The 13,765-nt window shown below is 40.7% G+C and overlaps 1 protein-coding gene and 1 non-coding gene across 5 annotated transcripts; both read left to right on the forward strand.

Annotated features, from left to right (window-relative positions):
• Positions 1-287: 287 nt before the first annotated feature.
• SLC25A3 (solute carrier family 25 member 3) lies at positions 288-7,004 on the forward strand. Of its 4 annotated transcripts, none has more exons than XM_036019443.1 (8): positions 288-429; positions 669-829; positions 1,950-2,074; positions 3,961-4,140; positions 4,967-5,148; positions 5,814-5,986; positions 6,465-6,575; positions 6,660-7,004. In XM_036019443.1, the coding sequence occupies exons 2-8, from the start codon at positions 673-675 to the stop codon at positions 6,818-6,820; spliced, it is 1,089 nt and encodes a 362-aa protein (XP_035875336.1). In that variant the 5' UTR covers positions 288-429; positions 669-672; the 3' UTR covers positions 6,821-7,004. The 4 variants fall into 4 exon arrangements, with proteins under 4 accessions (XP_035875336.1, XP_028387738.1, XP_028387739.1 ...); XM_028531937.2 differs by lacking the exon at positions 1,950-2,074 and adding an exon at positions 2,253-2,374 and having other exon boundaries at positions 6,660-6,994; XM_028531938.2 differs by lacking the exon at positions 1,950-2,074 and adding an exon at positions 2,253-2,374 and having other exon boundaries at positions 316-459; positions 6,660-6,994.
• LOC114514278 lies at positions 5,497-5,744 on the forward strand. Its single transcript, XR_003685998.1, has one exon. It is a non-coding gene; the product is annotated as a small nucleolar RNA SNORA53 (small nucleolar RNA).
• Positions 7,005-13,765: the final 6,761 nt, after the last annotated feature.

Genomic DNA, 13,765 nt, shown 5'->3' on the forward strand with positions numbered 1-13,765 from the left:
TTTCTTTTGTTTTTTTTTTAAGTGACAATTACTTAGGGACTCGATTAAATGCAAAGAACTGAACGCCCGGTATCAAGGAGAGACTGACTCGTGAAGGTGAAGGGACAAAAAGAGGTCACGGGCGCAACACCCACACTACTCAACAACCCGGCCTAGAATGCGCGCCTGCGCAGAACGAATCCTCCTGCGCAGAAGTTGGGCCGGAAGGGCTGGGGCGACCGGGGCGGGGATAGGGTTGCTAAGAGAACGCAATGACGACACGGCCGAGGCGGTCTTCTCAGCCAATGGATGCCGTCGGCCTGCAGTGACTGACCGTGTACGTCACGCTGACGTCGCGCGAAGGGCACACTTCTAAGGGCTCGGAGGACGTTCGGCCTCTGTGAGCCGCAGCGTTCCCCAGGAGCGTGCGTGTGTTCGCCATCTTAGGGAGTGAGTGTGTTCGGGCCTTCCCTGCAGCAGGTGCGGGCAGCGGGGAGCGGAGCTTCTGTGGGGCGATGCTTTAGCTGTGGGCTCAGTCGGCCTTCTGTTTTAGGGAGGCCGCGGTGACCTCAAGGTCGCGAGGGGGAGAAAAAGGAGTCCGGGTCGGGGTCCCAGGGTGCCGGTGACTTTGGCCGGCCTGATGCCCCACCTTTTGCCTTTCATCTGATCGCCGGCCCCTCTTTCCCTAGGAATATGTTTTCGTCCGTGGCGCACCTGGCGCGGGCGAACCCCTTCAACGCACCCCACTTGCAGCTGGTGTACGATGGCCTCGCTGGCCCCAGCAGCAGCCCCACCGGGCCGCCCGGCCCGCCCCGCCGCTCCCGCAACCTGGCAGCCGCCGCTGTGGAAGGTGAGGCCAGACTCTGCCTGCGCGGGGCCTGGAGGGCAGGGAAGGACGTGCCCTGCCCGCCGCAGGATGGCGCCCAGAGTTGCTTGCCCAAAAATGTCAGCCCACTCTGCCCAGGCCTGGTGTTGGATCCTTAGCCCTCCCTCAAGGACGCGGAAGGCCTAGGCACAGGTCCCTCCGTGACCTCCACGTCCTCTAGGGTGTAGAGACAGAGAAGCCGTAACTAACTCCTTATCTTCTCCGTAGTGAGCCCGCTTGGTCAGCAGACTGAGTGTTGAGTAAAGTCCTTCCTAACCACCGGTCACCTGCAGTTCTAACTATGTGCTCTTTATTGGGTTTTAATTTTCCTCTTAAAAACATTACCCCCTTCCTTAGGTATTTCCGAAGTGTGATATTAGTTGACCCAGAGTATATAAGATAGGTAGGTGTTTTTTGATACATGTTGTGAAGAAGCGACATGCAGCCTCAGATAGGCCATGGAAAGGACATAGTAATTGGTAGGGATGCCTTCGGTCCTATTTCTTGGGATTCTTGGTGATTAGACCCAATTTAAATGAATTGTGTGTACTCTAAATCAAATCCTACTGGGGTGGATGTACAGAGAAACATCACATTAAAAAAAGTCCTTACACATTCTGTACTTGAATTTAGAAAGTTAAAACTAATGTCATTTGTATAGTATTTGATTGCAGGCATTTTATGTTTCCCTAGTTGAATGCTATAGGAATGCGTAAGTGGATATTGTATTGGTTAGTGGCTGGGGTAAACCTACAAGTTTACAAGCTGAGTGCTCCTGAGTTTGATTTGTACCCTCAAGTGTGTTCTTATCAGTGATTAATTTGAACTTTGATTTTAATCATTAATGTAGAAGAATTTTCTTATTAATATGGCAAAATAAGAGCTAGTTAACTCACAGGTAGAACCTTCGTAATCTTTTAGTTGTTATTTTGATTTTGGCAGTTACACACACTAGGTGGAAGCTCATCTGTCAACTTACTTGGTAACAGGGCCAAAGCTGTTCAGTTGTGATAGTACTGTTTAACAGGGAAGCCATTCTCTTTTCATTCCCGTGGCCTTCGTCGTCTGAAGAAATACTTAACTGATTTTTTTTTCGATTAAACAGAGCAGTATAGCTGTGAATATGGATCTGGCAGATTCTTTCTCCTGTGTGGATTTGGAGGAATTATTAGCTGTGGCACAACACATACAGCATTGGTTCCTCTAGATCTGGTTAAATGCAGAATGCAGGTTTGTTTTGCATGTTGGACTGAGTAAAGCATATCGTTGAAGCATGGCTGTTAACTTGTACGATGTAGTCATCTACTAACAAGCTGTGTGGAAACCTAACTTTCTAGGAGGTAAGTTGATAACCAGTAATAACATGAGTTTTATACTAAAATGCATGGTGTGTCTTGTCTTATTTCAGAGTACAGTTGTGAATATGGCTCCCTGAAGTTTTATGCACTGTGTGGCCTTGGTGGGGTCTTAAGCTGTGGTCTGACACACACTGCTGTGGTTCCCCTGGATTTAGTGAAATGCCGCATGCAGGTTTGTGTTGAAATGACAACATTGAAAATATTCATGTGGGACTTGATTACAAATAATCTTGAGGGACTTTACAAATGAGAAGAATTTGAAAATGTAACAACTGCTAGTAGGAAAGCAAACCTGAATTTCTTTAGTCTTTTTTTTTTAAGATTTTATTTATTTTTAGAGGGAGGGAGAAAGAGGGAAACATCTGTGTGCAAGAGACACATCCATAGGGTTGCCTCTCAAACGCCCCCAACTGGGGCCAACTGGGGACTGGCCGCAACCCAGGCATGTACCTGGACTGGTAATCCAACCAGCAACCTTTGGTTCACAGGCTGGCGCTCAATCCACTGAGCTACACCAGCTGGGGCCCTTTAGTCATTTTATAAGAAGTTATATGTGAGAGTGGGTAATCGTTTATTGTTCACGATGTGAAGTAACTTCACATTTGTTAATTGATAAGATTAAGGCAGAGAGCTCTGTGTAGATTAAAAAATGTACTTTTAGTGTCTTGGTATTAAAATTTTGTGGGTATGTAGCTTGTATATTCACTTATATAACTTTTTTTTAAACAATTAGAATATCTTAATTAGAGTTGTTGAAACAAAAATAATCAAACCTCAAAAATTTATTTGTTCCAAACAGGATTAGAAGTCTACTTACATAAAAGAGAAAGGAAGGTGAAATAATTAGCAGGGAGAGGAAGGTGACGTATACCAGCCTTTGTAGTACTGGCAGAAATAGTGAGATAAGATGTTTTTTCCCATTTAGTTAACACAGTGGATATGAAATATACCTTCTCTAATCTATAGTTTCTTATTATGTTAATGTACTTTTAACTTGTATTTAGTTTGTCTTAAGTTCACAAAACTTTATAAATATCTTCTTAATAGGCTAGTCTTTTCAGTTATATAGGCATAGATTGCTTTATTTTGCTTTGCTTCATAGCACTTCAGAGATGCTGTGTTTTGTACAAATTGAAGGCAAGAACCTTCACCAGCAAAAAGATTATGACTTGTTGGCTCAGATGCTGCTTAGCATTTTTTTAATCTGTGAAGTGTTTTTATTCAAGTTACCTACATTGTTTTTTAGATACGTTATTATATACTTTATTAATAGAGTATGGTATAGTATAAACATAACTTTTATATACTCTAGGAAACCAAAAAATTTGTGTGACTTGCTTTATTGTAATATTATCTTTATTGTAGTTATCTGGAACTGAACCTGCAGTATCTCTAAGGCATACCTGTAGAGTTATCTATTATTTAGGCAGTAGCTTTAAAACTAATTCTTTAAAAGTGGTAAAGTTGGGTGGTGAAAAATCTATTAGGAATCAGTTTTATTATGTATTTTTGTAGGAATTTTACCTTCTGAACTAACCTACTCCAAGACTTAAGTCTAATTAGAAGAAAGCTAAGTATACATTTATAGGGATAATTACAGATATTAAGCTGATATCAGGCAGTGAGCTTGTATTTACCTACCTTTTGTGTAGTTATGGAGTTTATTTTAGAACCAAATGGAAAAATTAATAAATATTTATGAGAAGTACTAGCTTTTTGGTGTGTTTATTTACTTATTTTTTCTTGTTTTAAATATAGGTGGACCCCCAGAAGTATAAAGGCATATTTAATGGATTCTCAGTCACACTTAAAGAGGATGGTGTTCGTGGTTTGGCTAAAGGGTGGGCTCCGACTTTCATTGGCTACTCTATGCAGGGGCTCTGCAAGTTTGGCTTTTATGAAGTCTTCAAAATCTTCTATAGCAACATGCTCGGAGAGGTATGTGAGTTAACTTTGAAATGGAAAGTCCTGAGCTTTTAACTTAAAATTTAAACCCAAAAAGGATTTTAGATTTTTGTCTGACCCACCTCATTGTAGAACCGAGGAAATGGCTCAGAAAGGAAAGGCAACATATTTTAAATAATGAGCCTGTTTTAGTAACCACGGGATGAAAAAAAGAAAATGTATATAATTAGATTTCAGTGTTCCTTTTTTATTAGACTGCTGCTTTCCAACTAAGTTGGATTTTGAGTTTATTAAGAATTTATGATGGGGACTTACATATGAGGCATGTCTTGGGTGGCAGCAAGACAAGACATAGGTATCCTCTGTACCACATGGCAGGCACTAAGGGGTTGCACAGGACAGGGAAAGATGGATGGGGGTACTTGCACGTGACCCACCCCAGATAAGGGGAGACTGCCTTGCATGCTTGCCTGTGGCAGGACAACAGAACCAGCGTACCTGGAGCATAGGGGACAGTCGATCAGGCAGTTTCTGAGGGGATTTTCTGGAAGCAGCCTGTTCTGGCCAGGGTCTAATGGGATTTGGTGGTAGTCACTCATGGAATAGTCACTCCTCCACAGATTTCTTTGTATAGAGTTCCATGGTGCCTAGACATTTCAAAACAAAACCCCTTCATATTGCAAATGTGTGGTTGATGAAGTTATGAAAGATAGAGATATAGTCAATCTTGTGTGTGTTATCCATGGACTATATGCTAAACACTCTTAAAATATCTGAAGTTTAACTGCTTCCTAGAACTATCTCTTAAGGTAAAATTGAAAACAGCCAATTCATGTTCCTCCTTATGTATTTCAATTAGGAGAACACCTATCTCTGGCGCACATCACTGTATTTGGCTGCCTCTGCCAGTGCTGAATTCTTTGCTGACATTGCTCTGGCTCCTATGGAAGCTGCTAAGGTTCGAATTCAAACCCAGCCAGGTTATGCTAACACTCTGAGGGATGCAGCTCCCAAAATGTATAAGGAAGAAGGCTTAAATGCGTAAGTAAACATTTGCCTAAATTTACAGTATAAAATACTATACCAGCTGCATTTGTTAGCATTAATCCTACCAGACTTTTAAAAAGCGTTTTTGTTTCATTCCATCACTGCCTCCTTCCCTCCACCCTCTGCCTTTTTGCATAGAACATAAATTCCAGGACAAGAATAAGTTGATAGCATGGCTTGAATACTAAATTAAGGATTTTTTTCTAAAGTAAGAACCATTTGTCAGTCTACAAATGTCTTGATATTTGACCTAAACACTAACTGTTAACTTTTGGGGAGGGCTTATTACAATTCTTATAATTTGTGTTCACAGTTAAGAATTTGCATATATAGTCAGGTCACAACATGCTTCCTTAGATCCACCTTTGTGGATGCCAATCTTGAACTGAGTTCTACTTGTAAACTTACTGTTTCTTGTAGTTCCAGTCAAGAAACATCCAGCAACTTTTCTGGTTGTACAGTCGAAGGTGCTTGAGTCATTGGCATGTGAGATAAATATACCTGCATGTTAGTCTTAGGTTCTGATGGAAATGACATGCAATTGTGCTGCCATTTTTTCACTATCAGGACTTGACTGGTGTGCGGACATTTCTGTTAATGGTGGAAATTCTGCCGGATGAGTATATGCAACTGAGTGAAATAATTTTCTGATTTCCTAGATTCTACAAGGGGGTTGCTCCTCTCTGGATGAGACAGATACCCTACACCATGATGAAGTTCGCTTGCTTTGAACGTACTGTGGAAGCATTGTACAAGTTTGTGGTTCCTAAGCCCCGAAGTGAATGTTCAAAGGCAGAGCAGCTGGTTGTGACATTTGTGGCAGGTTACATAGGTATGAATTCTTTAGGATGTGCTTGTCTGTGAAATTTAGGACAAATAATTATTTCCATTACGGGACTGTATTTTGAAGGAAAAAAATCCCAAAGTAGTTAGATCTTCCCATAGCATTTCATATGCCCTTCAGAATTCATAAATACTTACTAATTAGTTCCTGATAGAATTGGTCTGTGGTTTGCATGGTTAAGCCTGGGGATGTATTAATATGACTGCTGTACTATTTGTGGTGTTTTGTTTAGTTTTTCAAGAAAAGTTTTAATACAAGAGAAAGTGTTGATTAAAATTGAATATAAAAACTTGTAAAAGATTAAGTAGACTGCTTTATAACCTTTCTTGTCAGTCTTACTCTAAATCTGATTTTTCCTTAAGAACTAAAGTTTTATTACTTGGTCATGAAAAGATTGTTGGTTGTGATGTGATTTTTTTTTTTTTAACTGACCGCATATTGAATCATACTTCTTGACTTTTTTCAGCTGGTGTCTTCTGTGCAATTGTTTCTCACCCTGCTGATTCTGTGGTGTCTGTGTTGAATAAAGAGAAAGGTAGCACTGCTTCTCAGGTCCTCAAGAGACTTGGATTTACAGGTAAGATTGTTTTTCCTCTAAAGAAAGAATGAACTCTTTGGGGTATACTCCATTTTTCATCCATGGTTCATAATTTTCAACCAGGTGTGTGGAAGGGACTCTTCGCCCGTATCATCATGATCGGCACTCTGACTGCACTACAGTGGTTCATCTATGACTCTGTGAAGGTCTACTTCAGGCTCCCACGCCCTCCTCCCCCCGAGATGCCAGAGTCTCTGAAGAAGAAGCTTGGGTTAACTCAGTAGACACATCAAAACAAATACGGACTGAATCTGCTGGTTGGTCAGTGTTGAGGAAAGTGCTAAAGGAACTTTTATATATATATGACAGTGTAGGAAATTGTCTATTCCTGATATAATTACTGTAGTACTCTTGCCTAAGGCAGGAGTTTCAAATTCGTTGTTGAAATAAACCCAAATGTTCATGATTTGTCTGTGACTTGATAATTCTTTTTAAAACTAGTTTTTAAAGATTCCACCCTGCCCTGACTAGTATGGCTCAGGTGATTGAGCACCGTCCCACAAAGTGAAAGGTCACTAGTTCGATTTCTGGCCAGGGCACTTGCCTGGGTTGTGCCCTTTCTAAAAAAAATAAAATCTTTGGGGAAAAAAGGCTTAACACTAAAATGGGAAGAATTAGTACTGTATAAGACCTCCAGAAAAAAGTGCTAACTAACCACTGTTGGTTCAGCACTCTGATCCCGACTCATAAATTGTCATATGGTTCAAGTTTTGTCACTCAAGAGTTGCTACATGCTAAATTTTAAAAAATGTGATTTAATTGTTTATGGATAAGTATTTGTGATTATATTTTGACAAGTTGATTTCGGCATATGATTGAATTTTTGTATTGTGTACTATGCTTTTTAAAATCCCTGTGAATTTGGCAGTCTTTAATTGTAAAATGTAATCTAAAGCAGGCCAATTCTTAGAACGATGGCTTTTATTTATTTACTAAAGATTTTATTTTCATTTTAGGGAGATGGGGAGGGAAGGAGAAAGGGAAGAGAGAAACATTGATGTGTGGTTGGCACTTGCATGCCCCCAACTGGGGACCTGACCTGTGACCCTTTGGTTTGTGGGCCAGCACCCAATCCACTGAGCTATACCAGTCAGGGATAGAATGACAGTTTTATTTTTATTTTTTAATTTTTTTAAATTTTATTTATTTATTTTTAGAGAGGGAAGGGAGGGACAGAGAGAGAAGAAACATCAATGTGTGCGGTTGCTGGGGGTCATGGCCTGCAACCCAGGCATGTACCCTGAATGGGAGTTGAACCTGTGTTGAACCTGGGACACTTGAGTTAGCAGCCCGCACTCAATCCACTGAGCTACGCGAGCCAGGGCTTAGAATGACAGTTTTAAAAAGGAACAAAGCAATTGATAGTTATAAACCATTTTGGGTAATTAATTCTATTCCACACAAATCTGACTTGCACATTTTCAAAAAAGTTTGCATAAGCCATTCTCAGTTTTGTTTCTAAGAAATACAACTGCTTAGCAACTGCAGGGGGTGAGTGCCCCTGGGAAGGCACTTGGGTGAACTTGAGCACTGAAATTGGGTTGTAGGTTTGAGCCCAAACTGGTACTTTAAAAACCTCCAGGAAGTAAACCACTCCTGTTTTCCCTTATGTTTGCTTAGACAGTATCAAAGTCCAATGTACAATATAGTTAAAATGTTTCTCGAGTCTGATGACATTTTACCTTGAGGCCTTTGGTTATAAATACCTGGGTTGGGTTGACAATCACTGAAGTATACAGGTGGGGCTCCACGAAAAGAATTTTCAAGGACTTTCATCAGGCAGAGATGATTTGATTACAAATCCATTTTGTAAATTTAGAAACCATGTGCATCTAGTTGCATATTAACTTCCCTGTCATTTGGTCTCACAATGTCTCACAGTGTCATTTTACCTGTGTTGGACAGAGAAAGGAAGAGTTATGGGTGCAAATTTGAGCCAAACCATTAAAAAAGGTAGAGCGTCAGACTGAGTCCAAGCAAGTGATGGCTGTAGTAAATGAGCATCAGCACTGTGCATTAGTTATTGCTGTGCAGCAAATCTGAAATGGCTTGAGACTGTTCATAACCTCGTTTTCTGTGGGTCAGGAATTCAGGAGTATCTATTGGATCCTTTTCAGTTCTGGGTTTCCTGAAGTTGCAATCAGATGGTAGCCATGGGGTCATCTCCAAAGGCTTTCACTTACCTAGGTTGGAGAGAGAATTCTGAACAGCTACCTGTTAGTGTCAGTCTTTCTTCAACATCCACAGCGTGGTGGCTCAGGGCAGCTGGACTTATTTCAGGACTCCAAAGTAGAGCCAGACAGAAGCTGAATTTTTTTTTTGGGGGGGGGGGATTTAGTTTTGAAAGATACCACATCACTTACGTACTTTGGGTCACAGCATTGGAAGTCCCAGAAGACCAAATCTCAGCTTCAGGGGAAAGGAACACAGACACCACCTCTGGCTGGGAGGAGTATCGGTCACAGTGGAAGAACAGCCTATGCAATTGGATATATATGTATATTGAGCCAATCCAAAGCAGGACTACATTGAAAACCAGAAGTGTGGTTCAGCCAGCCTTCACTATGAGGCACTTCTGCCAGCCTCGTAGGATTTGAGTTTTATTTTTGAGACAATTGGTTTTATTTGTGGATATTGTTATAATGTCCTGTGTTCAAGCTATTATATTTGTAATATCTGTATTTAGAGGTTTCAGAGCTTTCTAAAAGAAAACCATTTCATCCTCAAAATTCAAGTAAAATACCCATTTAAAATTTTGTGTGTTCCATTTCACATTTAAAAGTTACAATTAAAGGTCCTAATAAGGAAATTTTATTTTTTAAATATATTTTATTGATTATGCTATTACAGTTGTCCCATTTTCCCCTCTTCATTCCCCTCCACCCTGCACACCTTCTCCCACCTACATTCCCCCCTTTAGTTCATGTCCGTGTGTCATAAGTTCTTTAGCTTCTACATTTCCCATACTATTCTTGCCTTCCCCCTGTCTATTTTCTACCTACCACCTATGCTACTTATTCTCTGTACCTTTTCCCCTTCTCCTCCTCCCACTCCTCTGTTGCTAAATCTCCATTTCTGTGGTTCTGTTCCTGTTGTTTGCTTAGGTTTTTGTTTTAGGTATGATTGTTAATAATTGTGAGTTTGCTGCCATTTTACTATACATGTTTTTTATCTTCTTTTTCTTAGATAAATCCCTTTAACATTTCATATAATAAGGGCTTGGTGATGATGAACTCCTTTAACTTGACCTTATCTGAGAAGCACTTGATCTGCCCTTCCATTCTAAATGAAAGCGTTGCTGGATAGAGCAATCTGGGATGTAGGTCCTTGCCTTTCATGACTTGGAATACTTCTTTCCAGCCCCTTCTTGCCTGCAAGGTCTCTTTTGAGAAATCAGCTGACAGTCTGATGGGAACTCCTTTGTAGGTAACTGTCCCTTTATCTCTTGCTGCTTCTAGGATTCTCTCCTTCATTTTTACCTTGGCTAATGTAATTGTGATGTACCTTGGTGTGTTCCTCCTTGGGTCCAACTTCTTTGGAACTCAGCTTCTTGGACTTCCTGGAAGTCTATTTCCTTTGCCAGATTGGGGAAGTTCTCCTTTATTATTTGTTCAAATAACTTTTTCACTTGTTGCTCTTCCTCTTCCCCTTCTGGTACCCCTATAATTCAGATGTTGGAATGTTTCAAGATGTCCTGGAGATTCCTAAGCCGCCTCATTTTTTTGAATTCTTGTTTCTTCATTCTTTTCTGTGTGGTTGTTTTTTTTCTTCCTTCTGGTCGACTCCATTGATTGGAGGCTAAGTTTTCTTCCCATCACTGTTGATTCCCTGTGCATTTTCCTTTATTTCACTTAGCATAGCCTTTATTTTTTCATGTAATTTGTTACCAAACTAAACCAATTCTGTGAGCATCCTGATCACCAGTGCTTTGAACTGTGCATCTGATAGGTTGGCTATCTCGTTGTCGCTTAGTTGAATTTGCACTGGAGCTTTGATCTGTTCTTTCGTTTGGACCATTTTTTATTTTTTATTTTTTTTTTGTCTTGTTGCACCTGTTACGTTGAGGGGCAAAGCCTTAGGTGTTCACCAGAGTGGGGCAACCCAGTTGCTGGGTTGTGATGCTGTATGTGTGGGCTGAGAGGGAACAGTGGCTCTTGCTCCGCTCTCTGTTGGATTTCAGTCCCTTCCGCCACTTCCCCCAAGCAAAGTGGGCACTTTGGTGCTGATTCCCATGTGGGTGGGCTTGTGCACATTCTAGGACCCTGTGGGTCTCTCCAACGAACTCTCCTGTGAGGCTGGGAGTCTCGCTCTGCACCTCAATCCCCACAGGTGTTTTCAGTTGGTGTTTTGAGGCTTTATTTCCCGACGCTGGGACCCTAGGTTGTGAGGTCTGTCTTGCTTCCCAGTTTCACCTGGTTTAAATGTGCAAAAATGTGGGACCACCAGGTTAGCCAGCCACCTTGCACACCGTGCCTTGCTTCACAATTGCCACCTCGCTGGGTCTGCCCGTTGCCACTCAGCGCCCAGGGTCTGCCAGCTGCTGCTTGCGGACCCAGGGTCCTCCCGCTGTGGTCTTGTGCACGCGGGGTTTGTCAGCTGCTGCCTTGCGTACCTGGTACCACCGCTTTTTTTGCAGCAACCCCTCTCTGCCCAGATGCCCAACTCCACCCTTCCTACCTGTCTGGATGAATGTGTCTATTTTAACTCCTTGGTTGTCGGACTTCCATACAGTTCAATTTTCTGTCAGTTCTGGTTGTTATTTTGTCTCTAAATTGTTGTCTTTATTTTGGTTGTGCGAGGAGGCATAGTGTGTCTACTTACTCCTCCATTTTGGCTGGAAGTCCTAATAAGGAAATTTTAATAACTGGCTTTTCACACTTGGTATAATTGTAAGATCCATAAATTAGAGCCCAGTAGAATGAATATATGCATATGATAAGTTTTTTTTAAATATTTTTTATGGGGAGGAAGGGAGGGAGAAACAGAGGCAGAGAAACATAAATGTGTGGTTGGCTCTTGTGCACCCCCTACTGGGGACCTGGCCCATATCCCAGGCATGTGCCCTAGACTGGGAATCGAACTAGCAATCCTCTCGCAGACTGGCACTGAGACACTGAGCCACACCAGCTAAGGCTCAAATAATTCTTTAACTGCATTATGTCATAATGCTAGGACAAGATAGCATTGCATAATAGCTTTCAGAGGGATCACATATGAGTCAAATAGTTTTGAAGATCAATAACACAAACCCTGGCCCTGGCCAGGTAGCTAAGTTGGTTGGAGCATCGGCCCAATACAGTGAAGTTGTGGGTTTAGTCTCCGGTCAGGATACATACAGGAAGCAACCAAAGAATGCATAAATAAATAGAACAACAAATTGTCTCTCAAAATCAAAAAACAAAATTAAAAAAATTCTCATCTGAAGATACGTTTATTGATTCTTAGAGAGGTGGGGAGAGAGAAAGTGAAAAAAACATCAATGTAAGAGAGAAATTGGTAGCCTGAACCTGCAGCCTAGGAATATGCCCCGAACAAGAATCAAGCCCTCCAACAGTGGGACAACACTCCATGTAGCTGAGCCAGCCAGCCAGGGGGTCGAAATCAATAAATAAAAATTTTTCAAAAACAGCTTGTTTTGCTAAATTATGCATACCTAGTAATATGTAAAATAAAATTGAACAGAAAAAGAAGTAAAAGCTTAAACAAATCTCCATTTTGTGAAAGCTTCATGAAATGTTTTGTCCATATTTTAAAATGAGTTTAACATTTCTGTGATATTTTTGGGATAGAAGTGTCCATATGTTCATGAAGTCTGGTGTATGGCAGTCTTGCTGTTAGCTTGAATTATACACAGTTTCTTTAGCATAAGATTATATAATCATTGTTTATAATTTTTATCATTTATGAGGTAAATCACAAAATAATTGTTAATAATTTCAGATATCACATGGCTAAGGAGCAAATTGATTCCAAACCTGGAGGAATCTGTAGTTCAGTTAAATGCTGTGCGTCTCTTGATATATCAAATAATGTGGTACCTTAATAAGCTACTCCTAACAGCTCTTAACTCAGATAGATTCAATTATCTCTCTTTTAATCTTTTTATTTTATAAAGATTGAGGTACATTATTTTTTAAAGATTTAATTTATTTTTTAGAGAGGGAAGGGAGGGAGAAAGAGAAACATAAATGTGCGGTTGCTGGGGGCTATGGCCTGCTATCCAGGCATGTGCCCTGACTGGGAATCGAACCTGTGACACTTTGGTTTGCAGCCCGTGCTCACATTTTTAAAATATTATTTTTTTAGAGCAAAAGGGCTGCAAGAGAGAGAGGCTAGTCAGTTGTTTCCTGTTTGCACCCCACCTGGGGATTGAACCCACAACCTAAGTATGTGTCCTGACAAGGAATCGCACCTGCAGCTTTTGGTATATGAGACAACATTCCAACCAAGTGAGCCACCCAGCCAGGGCAAATCATTTCTCTCTTTTAAATGGCAGCTCTGACTTCACATTCTTGGTAATGTTCATAGGAGTATGTGAAATGTTAACTTCATCACTGATACAGTTTATGAATCTTTTGGCTATTACAATACAGCTTGAGCTTCATAGAAAGCAACAATTTCAAAGTTTTCATGTGTTTTTATAGACTCTAACATGCCATGCATGCAACAGGTATTTCATAAACCCTGGCTATACTGAATAAAAACCTAGGGAATGTGTCTCTTACACAGAACATACCGTAATTCCTATCTAATACTGTGATGTACAAATCAGCTGGCTTTGTGGAATGTGTATGCAAGATTTGAAGACGGTGGGCTAATTCATATGAGAGGAAATACCTTTATTCAAGACTCATGAGTCAATCTCAGAGGGCTGTATTAACCAAGGTTAAAACTATTAAGACATCATTAACATCTGAAAATATGTTGTACCCCACTTTTACTTAGGGATAAACAATTATTTACAGATTTCGCTGACAGCACAGTTGGCTAGACTTTAAATGATATTAGTGCAGGGAAATTTCACAGCTGAAGATGACTCACTTATAAGAGATATTTATTATTGAGATAAATTTTACATTTCCTACTGTTGGGGAACAGATTGAAAGTTTTCCATCCTCCTGTATTTGCCACAAAAGCTATCTGACTTGAAGACAAAACCGTGACCGGGA

Source organism: Phyllostomus discolor, chromosome 2, assembly GCF_004126475.2.
Source record: "Phyllostomus discolor isolate MPI-MPIP mPhyDis1 chromosome 2, mPhyDis1.pri.v3, whole genome shotgun sequence".
Lineage (NCBI taxonomy): Eukaryota > Metazoa > Chordata > Mammalia > Chiroptera > Phyllostomidae > Phyllostomus > Phyllostomus discolor.

Bases quoted from the DNA above. Each gene is read 5' to 3' on its own strand.
- SLC25A3 (XM_036019443.1), top strand. From the start codon at position 673: ATGTTTTCGTCCGTGGCGCACCTGGCGCGGGCGAACCCCTTCAACGCA. The intron at 830-1,949 runs GTGAGGCCAGAC...TCGATTAAACAG, and splicing joins GGCAGCCGCCGCTGTGGAAG to AGCAGTATAGCTGTGAATAT. The intron at 4,141-4,966 runs GTATGTGAGTTA...TATTTCAATTAG, and splicing joins ATAGCAACATGCTCGGAGAG to GAGAACACCTATCTCTGGCG.